General features: G+C 35.7%; 2 protein-coding genes across 6 annotated transcripts in view; both read right to left on the bottom strand.

The window, feature by feature from the left end:
* LOC115429602 (voltage-dependent N-type calcium channel subunit alpha-1B-like) overlaps nucleotides 1-3306 on the bottom strand; it is a 469655-nt gene extending 466349 nt beyond the window's left edge. The window contains exon 1 of the mRNA XM_030149195.1: nucleotides 3180-3306. Within this exon, the coding sequence (XP_030005055.1) occupies nucleotides 3180-3240 (61 nt within the window). The 5' untranslated portion in view covers nucleotides 3241-3306. The remainder of the gene's footprint in view (nucleotides 1-3179) is intronic.
* Nucleotides 3307-4635: 1329 nt separating this feature from the next.
* LOC115430272 (histone-lysine N-methyltransferase EHMT1) overlaps nucleotides 4636-13298 on the bottom strand; it is a 180729-nt gene continuing 172066 nt past the window's right edge. For 4 of the 5 annotated variants that reach the window (XM_030150216.1, XM_030150215.1, XM_030150213.1 and 1 more), the window contains 7 exons: nucleotides 13039-13183; nucleotides 12872-12949; nucleotides 12033-12148; nucleotides 9958-10044; nucleotides 8510-8588; nucleotides 8212-8387; nucleotides 5733-5922 (listed from right to left, as the gene is read on the bottom strand). In XM_030150216.1, coding sequence (XP_030006076.1) covers nucleotides 5733-5922; nucleotides 8212-8387; nucleotides 8510-8588; nucleotides 9958-10044; nucleotides 12033-12148; nucleotides 12872-12949; nucleotides 13039-13183 — 871 coding nt within the window. Of the gene's footprint in view, nucleotides 5923-8211; nucleotides 8388-8509; nucleotides 8589-9957; nucleotides 10045-12032; nucleotides 12149-12871; nucleotides 12950-13038; nucleotides 13184-13298 lie in introns of all 5 variants that reach the window. The other variant, XM_030150212.1, reaches the window with a different exon arrangement.

Here is a 13298-nt window from a genome sequence, read left to right on the forward strand (position 1 = left end):
AACAGCCTAAAGTTTCATAAAACAAGTCTACAAGATTGTAAAACCAAACAATTTGATGCTTAAACCAGACTCAAAGATGGTTAAACTAGACCAAAATACAGTTTAAAAAAAAAAAAAAAAAAAAAAAAAAAAAAAAAAAACAAAGCGATGGTTTAAACAGACTGAAAGTTGGTAAAAACAGTATAAAACACAGTAAAACTCAACTAAAAGGTGGATAAAATAGACTAATATATAATAAAACCAAAGTGAAAAATGGCTAAACCCACTTAACGGATGGTTAAACTGGACTAAAATACAGTAAAACTGAACTAAAAAACGGTCTGAACAGATTAGACATTAGCCAAACGGGTCTAAAAGCACATTTTAAAAACTAAAGAACACAGATTAGAGGTGCCTTTTCCTTTAGTTAATCCCAGGTATGTGTTTAATATTGTTTCTTCTAGTTGTATCTTTTCTATTTCTCTCTTTACGGTCGTTTTTTCTTTTGTATTGTTGTGTTTTATATCTGTACTCTGTACTCACCTGTCACTAACTGCTGTGGAGGTGAAACGCCGCGCGCTAAACCAAGCACTTCCGCATTAACGTTCAAGTTCAGCCATTTCTCACGCGCTTTCACTGATCATGTGACCGGTAGTTTACAATTTATTATATTTTTTTATTTAATTTACGGTTAAATATGGACCTGTTGTGATGTGCATGTCAGAAATATTGTGTGGAACACTGTAAAAACGTTGTAGTGTAAAACATTTGAGATGATTATTTCTAATTATTTCAAATGCTCCGCCCAGGGGGAGGGGCATCGGGGTTATATAAACACCTCCATTGGACAGAACATGTTGTCAGTCTTATGCTTACACTGTGTGGGTGACAAGACTGAAACTTGCCGTGGGAATAAATTGGATTTTTATTTTATTTTATTTTATTTTTTATTTACCTATTTATTTAGAAGGAATATAGCGGATTAATGGACATAATATATAATACCAAAGTAAATGTGTCAGAGTTAGCATAACTGCTAAATTACATCTGTAGTCCCATTGACAGGTTATAAACAATAAAATAATTCATATCAATTTAAATACAATCTGAGATCAGAAAAGATTAGTCCAGTCATAATAAATACAGTATAAAATGCAAAAATTAAAGTGCCATATATCAAACAGTGGGCTTGTGTCGGAGTACACTTAGAAGTTTGTTTTTTGTTTTTTTTTTTTACTTTTTTAATCAAAATCTGGTCATACATTCTAAAGAATTCCATAGAAAAAGACTTTTTTCCAGACTGAGAATCAACATTAAACTTATACTGAACAATAACTGTAAAGAACATTTTATATATATATATATATATATATATATATATATATATATATATATATATATATATATATATATATATATATATATATAAAGAAAAGAAAAGAAAATGAAAATAAAATAAATTGCAAATTAAAGTCAGAGGTCTAATCAGGTATTCATACATTCAAATCTTCACAAACAATCAAGGCTTGTTTGGTTTTTGCATATTTCAGTATTTTTTTGGAGTTTGTTATTTCATTAATGTAAATTAAGAACAGTGGGTGGTTTTTCATAATTCTACATCTGTGGATAAATTGTTTAGCAATAATAATTAAAGTGTTGTATATAATTTCTCGTTTTTTGTTTTTCATTATAACTCTGAATTTAATGTCTTTATACTCCAGTTTGGGCGATTGAGTGTCCTTCTCAGATGTCCAGTCTTGGAATATCGTCTAAAATGTCCTGGTGTATGAGCAGTCGAAAAACAAATGTTCTAAAGACTCAATTTCAAATTCACACAAAACACAGTTATTTTTTTTTTAGTATTAAATCTTTGTCTCATAAAGTCATTGCAAGGATAAATATCATTTAGGGTTTTAAAATGAGTTTCTTTTGCTTTCAGGGGTATGGGTAGAGTCAGGGATTTGGTTCTGATCCAGATAATAATTTCTTTAGGATAATCTTTTAATACATTTTTCTGTTTTAATGGTAAGGGGGAAAGATTACAAGTGAGGGAACCTCGCATGAATTTGCTTGTACATTTTAGTCCCATAAAATCTGTATCATCTACAGAGAGATTGTAGATGTTGTGACCTTGCCATGACCTTGAACTTCGACCTACTTGGACCAAAATTTAATGGGTTGGTCCCAGGGCCTAGGCCTATCTGTGGGTACAGTTTGGTAAAGATGGTTGGAATAGTTTTCCCATAAAGTTGCTAACAAACAAACAAACACGTAAACAAACAAACACACAAAGCAAAGTGATCACAATACCCCCTGGCGGAGGTAAAAATGTGACTTAAAAGGTTAGAATACCTAAACACAGACAAGGACAAGATGATTTTTGCATTAAAAATTCACAATTAATTAGACATCAGATATAGTAATTTAAAAAAAAAAATGAAAACACACTTTGCACTCAGACATATTTAAAAAAAGACAACAGAGACAGGAATAAAAAGTATGTAATTGCAGCTCCAGTTATTAATGCATCAGTTTATTGGATGCATTTTGAACTGGAATAAAGTTCAATGAGGCCTGAACACCAAGGTTATTATCGTTAACGAAAACTAATGAAATGACAAAACTAGAATTGTAAAAACATTTTCGTTAACTGAAATACATAAAAACTATAATTAAAAGAAAAAAACAATAACTAACTGAAACTGTATTGTGTGTTTACAAAACTAACTAAAACAGATAAAAAATTATGGATAAAATTCCCTTCGTTTTCGTCTTTGTCAATGTCAGATTAATACAAAATTGATTTATTTCCCTCAAGCAATTTTAGCTAGCGGCACAGTCCGTCACTTGTCATCACTTGTGGTTTCCAGCCGTCTTCTGGTCCCCACTCTACCTGGAAACATGAAGACTAAAGTTGGGAGAAAGCAGCAGAGTCCTGTCTGGGATTTATGAGAATATGACAGAGAAGAAGAGAGAAGATAAAAAAAAAAAAAACTAAAACTAAACTAAAACTAAGCATTTAGAAAATAAGGAAAACTACTAAAAACTAGCAAACCTGCTCTAAAAACTAATTAAAACTGAATTAGAGGAAAAAAAAAAAGTCAAAACTAGATCAAACTAAACGATAATGGAAAATCCCAAACTACTATAACTTTGCTGAACACAGACTCAGATGTAGATGATGGACAACATGGACGTACCGTAGACCACGGTGGACCTCCTCTCGGCCCATCTGGAGCCCTGGGGAACCCTCCTCTTCATCACTGCGGTCCAGGTTTACCTGAGGCGGACTGGACTGGACTGGACAGAACAGCTGTTGGGTCTTGTGGGTCCGGCTGCAGGAGGACGTTGGTCCCACTGGGCACCGGGGCAGGGCCCAGGGTTTCCCGCCCTGGAATGCGGAAAGGCTACTTCCTGTCCTGCCAGTTGTTATCAGGCCGAGCGTCTTCGATGCTGGAGGAGAAGCCGGTCGGGTTGGACTGTGTTTTGTCCGTCCACCCTGGTAATCAGGAAGGGAGCAATCAACGCTTCATGGAGCCCACAGGCTGCACATGCACGGCCACTTGACTTCCTGATGGTTCTGTTCTCTGGGCCACAGGGGACGTCCTGACTCCAGATCCACAGGGTGTGGGTCACCTTTTTTTTGTTTAGTTTAATAGTTCATGGATCATGCACAGAAAACATTTAACACAGAGTCGAGATGCTCTGGACCAGATCATATCGTTCTGGTTCATTTCCATCTGTCGTCCCTGTAGCAGGCACCAAAGAAATTCAAAAGGGAAACAGTACAGGAGAATTTTGACCCAGGACTGTATCTTAGAAACTACAACCACCTAACACTTGTGACTTTATTTTTCTTTATTAGTGACTCAAATCTGATAAAGTCGAACAACTTTTATTCTGGAAGGCTTTTACTCGTAGACCAGTGTGATGGTTTGATAAAAGCATAAATGTGTTTGTGAAGGTAAAGGGATGGAAGCGTTCGTTACTTTGAAGCCAGAAGTCTTTCAGATCAGAGTCCTGATCCTGGATCTGCTGCTCAGGTCGTTCAGAGTCCGACTGTGTTTGTAATTTAACCCTTCGGTGCAGAAGTGGGTCAAAATGACCCAATGAGGTTGTTTTCTTTCAATATCTTTGTAATGAAAACTTATTTTATTTCCAGGTATTCCTCAAAAAACATGTCATCAACATCATGCCATCATATTAAATTCTTAACTGACCTTTTATAGACTTTATAAAATTGTAGTTTTTGTATTTACTACCCCAACCTTCCATAGGTGGGTCCAAATGACCTACATTCATTTGCAATGGAATTACATCTGAACCTGTTTCATTCTGCATTGAGCTGACATTGTTCTATTGCTGTTACATACTTTATAATATATATTACATACTATATAATATATACACTTTACTTTTCAAATTTTCAAAAACATAAAAAAGTTAAAAATGTTAAAAAAAAAAAAAAAAAAACAACAACAAAAAAACAAAAGACCAAAATATAATCCAAATTATTATTTTTAACATGACAAAAATGGTGTTTGATTTTAATTGGGGTCCTTTTGACCCATTTCTGGAAGAGTGGAGGGTCCAGACACCGGTGGATCTAAGGATTAACAGAAAACAACGTCAACACAGAGGAAAAACTCACCAGGATAAATGCATTAGTAGTAAATTTATTGAAAAAGATACAACCAATCAGATGGATGCTTCACGGTCAAGAAATATGTAACAGAATGCAATGAAGGTGCATTTTTTATAACCTTTTCCCCCGTTTATACCTTTCAAGACTTTGCACAACAGTCACTGCTTTACTAACAACATTTAAAAAGACGGGTTGGCTTCTGTCGGCAAAATCATGAAATTAAAAAAAAAAAAAAAACAGACTAACTACAGTCACTACGATTAGAAAACTGGAGATAAAGTTAAACATAAAAAACTTAAAACTTTCTCTTTTTGTACAAACTATGTTCACTTGGGTCATAAAAAAATGAAAACAAAAGTTAAAACCTTTGTCAGCACCATTTGACTCCATTTCTTCCACAGATGTGGCCAATTATCTGACACATGAAGAAACCCTTAAACATGCTCAATAAAAACGTCGGCCGATTGATTCATGTCTCCACTTCAGAGGAATGGAACAGCCTCTTCCTATCGGACAATCCATGCTCACTCGCAAATAAAAATGCACTTTTTGCACCATTTCTTTGCTGAATTCTTTTCAGTTATTTAATCAAGAGGCAAATATTGGATATTTTTAAACACTGAGAGAGAAAATGACACAAAAAAGTGGCAAAAATTCAGATTGAACAGCTAATTTTCCTGGAATGGTTTATGATAAATGACCCAACAGGTCAAACCGTTCGCCTTCGGACGAGACGACGACAGCCTCCAACCCCCCCGCCCCCAAATTTCCTCCACTCTACGAAGCCACATTCAATCAATCATGTAAAAAATAAACTAAAGACAGAATGCACAGGTGTCCTTTTGCGTCCGTGTGAACCGTGGCAGGTCGTCCTGTGTGTGGTTTGCAGCAGACGGTTCGTCCAGGAGCTGAGTGTGCATCAGGTTCATGAGTTTGACAAACATGGCGATGGTCCGGAGATTCCATACGAAATGAAGATACAGTACGAGTTCACCGATAAAAGGTTGAAGTTCATAGAAGTGGGTCCGTCTGTCGGTTGTACGTTCGCAGGTGTGTGTGTGTGTGTGTGTGTGTGTGTGTGTGTGTGTGTGTGTAGTGTGAGGAGGCTTTACGACGGGCTGGAGGGGCTGGTGGAAGAGCTGGTGTCGGGCGAGGCACTGGGCTGCCGCTGGTCCTCCGGCGTGCTGTCGGCCTGCAGCGACGCCATGGCGACCGCCGAGTACTTACACTTGGACGAGCCGCATTCGCAGCTGAACAGCTTGCATTTGACTTCCCAGAAGTGGTCGCCATAGTTAAACCTGTCAGGAGGAGACGGCGACAAACGAAAACCAGTTAGAAACACCGACCGACCTTCTCTGGGCAAAGAAGCTCATTCTGCTGTTGTGGAAGTCAAAAGAGACGCCAACTTTTAAACCCTGGATTAGAACAATGACGGACACCCTTCACTTAGAAAGGATCAGATACACACTGAACGACAAGCTGGGAGAATCTGAAAAACTTTGGAAACCAGTGAAGGGCCAAATATCCACTACATAAGCAGGAGCCCACAGCGTAGCACTACACCAGCCTATGTTAATGCCTCTGGGGATGGGGGAGGGGGTGGATGATATGTTAAATTATGTTTTTTGTTTTGTTTTTTCTTCTTCTCTTCTTCTTTTCCCACTCTATCAATGCTGTTCATATCTGAATGTGCGTTTGTTGTGTTTATAGTAAAAATGAAGCATGGCGCGCCAATCGGGGAATTTCAAACATGTGCTGTGATGAGGCTTCCAAATAAAATATATTTGAAACAAAAATACCAACCGACTGAACCTCTGATTCATTCTACACTGTTCTATTACTGTTATATACTATATATCACATACTAGCGATGTAACGATTACTGGTATAACGATAAATCGCGGTAAAATTCCATATGGTTACTATTACCATTTAAATTCTAATTATCATGATAACCGTGTTTGATTACCGCAATTTCAACTCAAACTCGATATGGAAAATGGTCAAACAGTGGCCATAAGGTGTCATCTTTAATGCACATTTGTATGTTTGATGTTTACGTAGTAATATTTGAATGTTTCTGCCAACAGAAAGTACATTATGCCTATTATTTTATTTGGTTTTGTTTGTTTGTTTTTTAAATACAACTTTATAAAATTATTTCAGTGTGTGTATCAGTACTTTTTGAACATTTTGAGCACATTTCAACAATACCGTGATAATAATGATAACCGTGATAATTTTGGTCACAATAACCATATGAAATTTTCTTATTGTTACATCCCTATCCCTAATACATACTTTACATAATTTGCTTTTCAAATTTTCAAAATATTTTAAAAAACATTTAAAAAGTGTTCAAACACACACACACACACACATATTTATATATATATATATATATATATATATATATATATATACACACATACACACACATTTCAAATACAAAGTCATTGTTTTATATAATGTAATACCAACAATTATTTTTATCATGACAAAAGGACAAAAATGGCATAAAAACACAGATTTTAACGCGGTTCCAGATACTCAAGCATCTAAGCCCCAGGTGTCAAACAAGCGGCCCGGGGGCCAAATCCGGCCCGTCAAATGGTCCAGTCCGACCCTTGGGATGAATTTGTGAAATGCAAAAATTACACTAAGATATTAACAATCCAGTTCAGGTTCCACATTCAGAAAAATTCAATCTCCAGTGGGTCAGACCAGTCAAATACTATCATAATAACATAGAAATAATGACAACTGCAAATGTTTCTCTTTGTAAATGTAAATATATTCATGTATTTGCACTAAAACAACGGATAATTTCGCAAAAAATGTGAATAACCTGAACAAATATGAACAACCTGAAATGTCTTAAGAGAAGTAAGTGCAGTTTTAACAATATTCTGCCTGATATTAAATGTTTGTGTATTTGTAGATCCATTGTGATCTGGAAGTTATAATGTACATGTGGAAATGATAAAGTGAGGCAGAATATTGTTAAAATTACACTTATTTTTCCAGTTCATATTATTCACATCTTTTGAAAGGATAGTTTGTAGATGTAAACCTGTTCATAATGTCAATTTTTTTTTTTTTTTTGCTCTAAAACATAGAGAAAAGTTTGTACTTGACCTTATTTATATATTATTATGTTACTATTTCACTGGTTCGGCCCACTGCAGATCAAATTTAGCTGAATGTGGCCCCTGAACTAAAATGACTTTGACACCCCTGATCTAAGGGTTAATATTTAAAAAAACTAATTATCATCATCAAATCTAATTGTTTTCTTCCGTCTTGTGTTCGTGGTATTTTGTTGTCCCTCTCGTTTGAAGATTCAGCGTTTTGTTGTTTTTCTGAACTTCCTTCATTTGTTTGTTTAGAAACAGTTCTACTGAAGTGTCTAAAACCATAAATAACCTGTTTCTTTAATTTTCATTAAGGACCAAAAAAAAGAGCTGTCAAACTTAACAGAAATGACCGACGTGAAACTGATGAATGATGGAAATACTGGAACCCACAGTGACCTCCTGACCTGGAAGTAAACAGTAAACAAACATGAGTAAATAACGGTGCGTTACCCCAGCTCCTCTCCTGCTTGGATGTTCTCGCTGGCGAAGAAGGCAATGTGTGGGAACCGCAGGTCCTGGTGCGTGGTGAACACTCGACAGGCGAACAGGTTGGGCTCGCACATGTGGTTGAGGAAGCGGCTGATGTTGCCATAGAAACGGGCGTCGATGCAGTATTGATCTTGCGGCTGCGAGAGAAATAAATAAAAAGGAATCTACATATGAAGAAGACTCAAAAGGAAGAAGAGGAGCAAACGTCAGGATGTGTCGAGGACCCGGCGGATGAAAGCGGCGCCTCGTAAACGCTCACCTTATCGTCCAGACTGAATAGGTACGCGTCATTTTGTCTCATCTCTGCCTCAGCCTCGGAGATGATCTCCCCTACGTACCTGTTCAGAGGAAACAGACGTGTCAGCAGAGGAAACGCTAAAGCCGGTGAGGACACGGAACAGTTCTGGAGAATCAGACGGTTTTATAAAGGGGTTGGATTTTCTCTACAACAGAGGAGTCGGAGTCAGTTTAGTTCAGGTTCCACATTCAGCCCAGTATGATCTGAAGTGGAACAGACCAGAATAATACAGAAAGAATGAAAACTACCAACTTTTGTCTATGTTTTATAACGAAAAAGTTCAATTCCATGAGGAAAATGTTTACATCTAAATGTGCTTGTTTTTTCCCTTTAACTATATTTTGGGTTGCTTTGTATATTTGTACTATTTCTGTCAATGCTCCCCTGTTTGAGTAGGTTTTTGTTTACTTTTCTTTACATACATAGAAGTCATGTACACAATGTAAAATGCTAATGCAAGGTTATTATCGTGAATGAAAACTAATGAAATGACGAAAACTAGGATTGAAAAAACATTTTCGTTAACTGAAATAAATAAAAAACTATAATTAAAAGAAAAAACAATAACTAACTGAAACTGTATTGTGTGCTTACAAAACTACCTAAAACGTATAAAAATTCTGGATAAAATTCCCTTTGTTTTCATCTTTGTCAATGTCGGATTGATACAAAATTGATTTATTTCGCTCTAGCAATTTTAGCTGCTGGCACCCTACAGTACTTCACGGCCCGTCACTTCTCGTCACATTTCATTTCCAGTCGTCTTCTGGTCCCCACTCTACCTGGAAACATGGAGACTAAAGCTGGGAGAAAGCAGCAGAGTCCTGTGTGGGATTTATTTGAATACGACGGTGAAGAAGAGAAAAGAGACGACAAAACTAAAATTAATACTAAAACTAAACTAAAACTAAGCATTTAGAAAAAAAAAGAAAACTAATAAAAACTAGCAAACCTGCTCTAAAAAACTAATTAAAACTACCTGAATTAGAGGAAAAAAGTCAAAACTAAATAAAACTAAACTATGATGAAGTGTGTGTGTGTGTGTGTGGGGGGGGGGGGGGGTGGTGTATGTATTTTTTTGTGTATATTTTAAGATGACTTTCCACCACTCATCTGATTCTGATGAAAACGGTTAAATCTGTGTAATCTGGGCTCCACTGAACCTCAGCCCAGGTCCTGAACATGAACGCTGGCTCCATCTAATACATGTTTGGACTGTGCATGGTCCCGTACATAAACAGTTTGGTGAAAACAGCAGATAAGCAGAACGCACGAGTGTTTCTGGCGTCTGAAACTCCACCCTCAGCGCTTTTCTGAGTAATTCAGGGAACAAACGGCTCATTATTCCAACAAAAGGAAATCCATATCCATACAGTGTGATCAGTGCTGGTGTATAAAACAGGACGTACTCGCATACGAAGGTCCCCTGGGGGATGTCCTGCAGCGTCCGGACGCCCCAGCCTTTCTTACTGGTCCTGAAGAGCTGCAGTCTGGTCCTACGGAAAAACATGGGCATTAAACTGGTCAGAAAAATGAATGAAAACGGCCCCGTGTTTCTGTTAAGACGATTCAACACTGATGAACCTGCAGATCATCCTGATGACCACTGAACGACACATTCATTAAATATAACAAATAATAAATATAAGCTTCCTTTTTAAATCCATCAGCAACTTAATACTCAGATACTAACTATGAGAGAATGAATGAATAAATGTTTTATTTCAGACAAATAAAAAGCACAATATACCACCAACTAAAGCAAATGAATAACATAAAACAACCAAAAAAGACATTTATACAATTACACAAAACAAATATTTTATATAATTTTAGTATTATTTACACAATAGAAAAGACGTGGGAAGAAGTTAAACAGTTATTTATTTAATCCACCTGTTTATACAACACAAACTACATCAGTCTATATTAATACAACATGTATATACAGTATGTCTATATCAATTAATATAATAATGATCATAAAAATAATTCTACATCATAATCTACTACATATATGCTAAATATAAACCCATATAAATACAACTGGATATAATTTATAATTAGCTACAATTTTCCTTATAATTTATACATTATATGATTATCTCTTTTAGGTTTTTTAAATGTAATTCATAAGAATGTTAGTTTATGTAAAGACAATATATAAAATGTACAAAATATACATGTTTTCTACTACATGTATAAGCCATCTGTGAAACAATACACAAACTGTATAAATCTACTTTAATACAATATAAGACATGTAAATATGTCTAACTCAATCAATATAATAATTATCATGTATAATTCTACATCATAATCCACTATATATGTGCTAAATATAAACCCATGTAAATACAACTGAATATAATTTATAATCAGCTATAATTTTCCTTATATTTTACACTATATATGATTATCTCAATTGTGTTTTTTTTTATTTAACTTGTAACTATTTTAGTTTACACAAATAAAATACATAAAATGTATATTATACAGTATCTATATCAATTAATATAATAATTATCATAAAAATAATTCTACATCATAATCCACTATATATGTGCTAAATATAAACCCATATAAATACAACTGGATATAATTTATAATTATCAACAATTGTCCTAAGAATTCATACTAAATATGATTGTCTCAATTATGTTTCTTTAATATAATTCATAACTATATTAATTTATTAAATACATATATAAAATGTATAATATATACATGTATTCTACTACATGTATAAACCATGTATAAAACAATACACAAACTATATCAGTCTATGTTAATGTAACAAGTATATATATTCTAAATCAATCAATGTAATATTTATCATATATATAATTCTACATCATAATCCACTATATGTGTGCTAAATATAAACCCATATAAATACAACTGGATAGAATTTATAATCAGCTACAATTTTCCTTATATTTTACACTATATATGATTATCTCAATTATGTTTTTGTATACAACTTGTAACTATTTAATTTTTTTTCTTTAATTTTATTTAACCTTTATTTAATCAGGAAGAAAATCCCATTGAGATTAAGAACCTCTTTTCCAAGGGAGTCCTGGCCAAGAGGCAGCACAACACATAGTTACAACATACAGTTACATCATACAACAATTTACAGGACCAGTCAACATAAAATACATAAAATGTATAATATATATGTATTCTACTGTATGTGTAAGCCATTTATACAACACTCCACACAATTTTACCATCAGATAATGAAAGAAAAACAATAAACCCCCTTTAGAAGCTGAGGAGTTTGGTGTATTACTTTAAAAAATGCTGCAAAAGACTACGATTATAGATTTTTTTGTGTTATCAAATCTCCAAAGTGTGACTAAAAGAAAACAAAAAACAAAAACAGCAGAATCCTCCAAAAGCAGGAGACAGAGGTGGAGTAAATGGGATTGAATCCACAACCACAGATGTTCTTTTCATGAACCCTCCTGTTTCCTACCTGAGTCCATTCTGCACCACGCGGTTCTTGCAGGTTCTCCAACAGGAACAGGCGTGGTTACACTCGAAGATGAGAGGAGGCTCTTCACGGCAGAACTCAGGCAGAAGTCGACCGCTCTGTACATGACACAAACACACAAAACACACACAAAAACACACACAAACAGGACACAGCTCAATGATTCACTCCAAACCAAGTGTTGTCAAACTTTAACACCCAGCTCATTATTTCATTTCTTGTATCATGTGGCGCTCTACAGGCAGGAAATCAATGGCCCTTGTCTTTCTTTCGGAGGGGGGGGGGGGGGGGGTTCTTTCTTTTTTCTTTTCCTTTTTCTGTCTTTGTTTTGTCTTGGTTGTTGGGAGTCTGATGTTTGTTTCCTGTATTGAAAAACATTGTCTTAAATTGAACAAATATCATCTATTTTCCTTCACACCAGAAAAAACAATAAATATATTTCATTAAAAAAAAAAAAAGTGTTTGACGAGTGTGTTTTGTTTTTGTTGAGTTTCACTGTTTTTATCTGTATTTTCCAGTTTGTATATTTCATTTATAGCTGTATTTTATCTGTAAATATTATATAAATGTACACATATTTATATTAATCTATATGCAGATCTATCCAGGGCATACGCAGATGCAGTGTCTGTATTTGAATCTGACGATGGGTGTTTTTGTCAGTGAAATGCTCTGTGTACAAGTAGACACAAAGTGAACACAGACGATCACACAGGATCCACAGGAAATATTTAAAACATGCAGGATACTGGCCCTCGAGGACCGGAGTCTGACCCCCCTGCTTTAGGTCTTTGAGGGTTCGTATACACATGTGTACGTACCTTGTCGTACCAGCAGCGCAGACTGAGCTGTCCACACATGCAGATACTGGCTGAACAGTCCTCCTTACAAACACAGTACTGAGAGGAAGAAGAAACACAGGTCAGCTCCAACGCCACACTGACAGGAAACACTGAGCCCAGGCCTGAGGGGGCGGACCGAGACAGACCTGTAGGTGTGTGATGTTCCTGTCGATGGTCATGGGCGAGGTCACGCAGTTTTCGGGGATGTATTTGTAGTCGTCTGGAAAAGGCTCGCTGTCGATCGAGTTGACGCAAGGGATGGGGACCGCCTCCTGACCCAGAGCGATGTCGCTGTCAGAGCACAGCACAGTTAGGGACAGAAAGGAAAACATTTACATTCAGGGTAGGGATGGGAACCCACAACTGGTTCCCAGGAGCTCAGTTCCTTGGAATCATTAATCTGTTT

This window comes from Sphaeramia orbicularis, chromosome 12 (genome assembly GCF_902148855.1).
Source record: "Sphaeramia orbicularis chromosome 12, fSphaOr1.1, whole genome shotgun sequence".
Classification (NCBI taxonomy): domain Eukaryota; kingdom Metazoa; phylum Chordata; class Actinopteri; order Kurtiformes; family Apogonidae; genus Sphaeramia; species Sphaeramia orbicularis.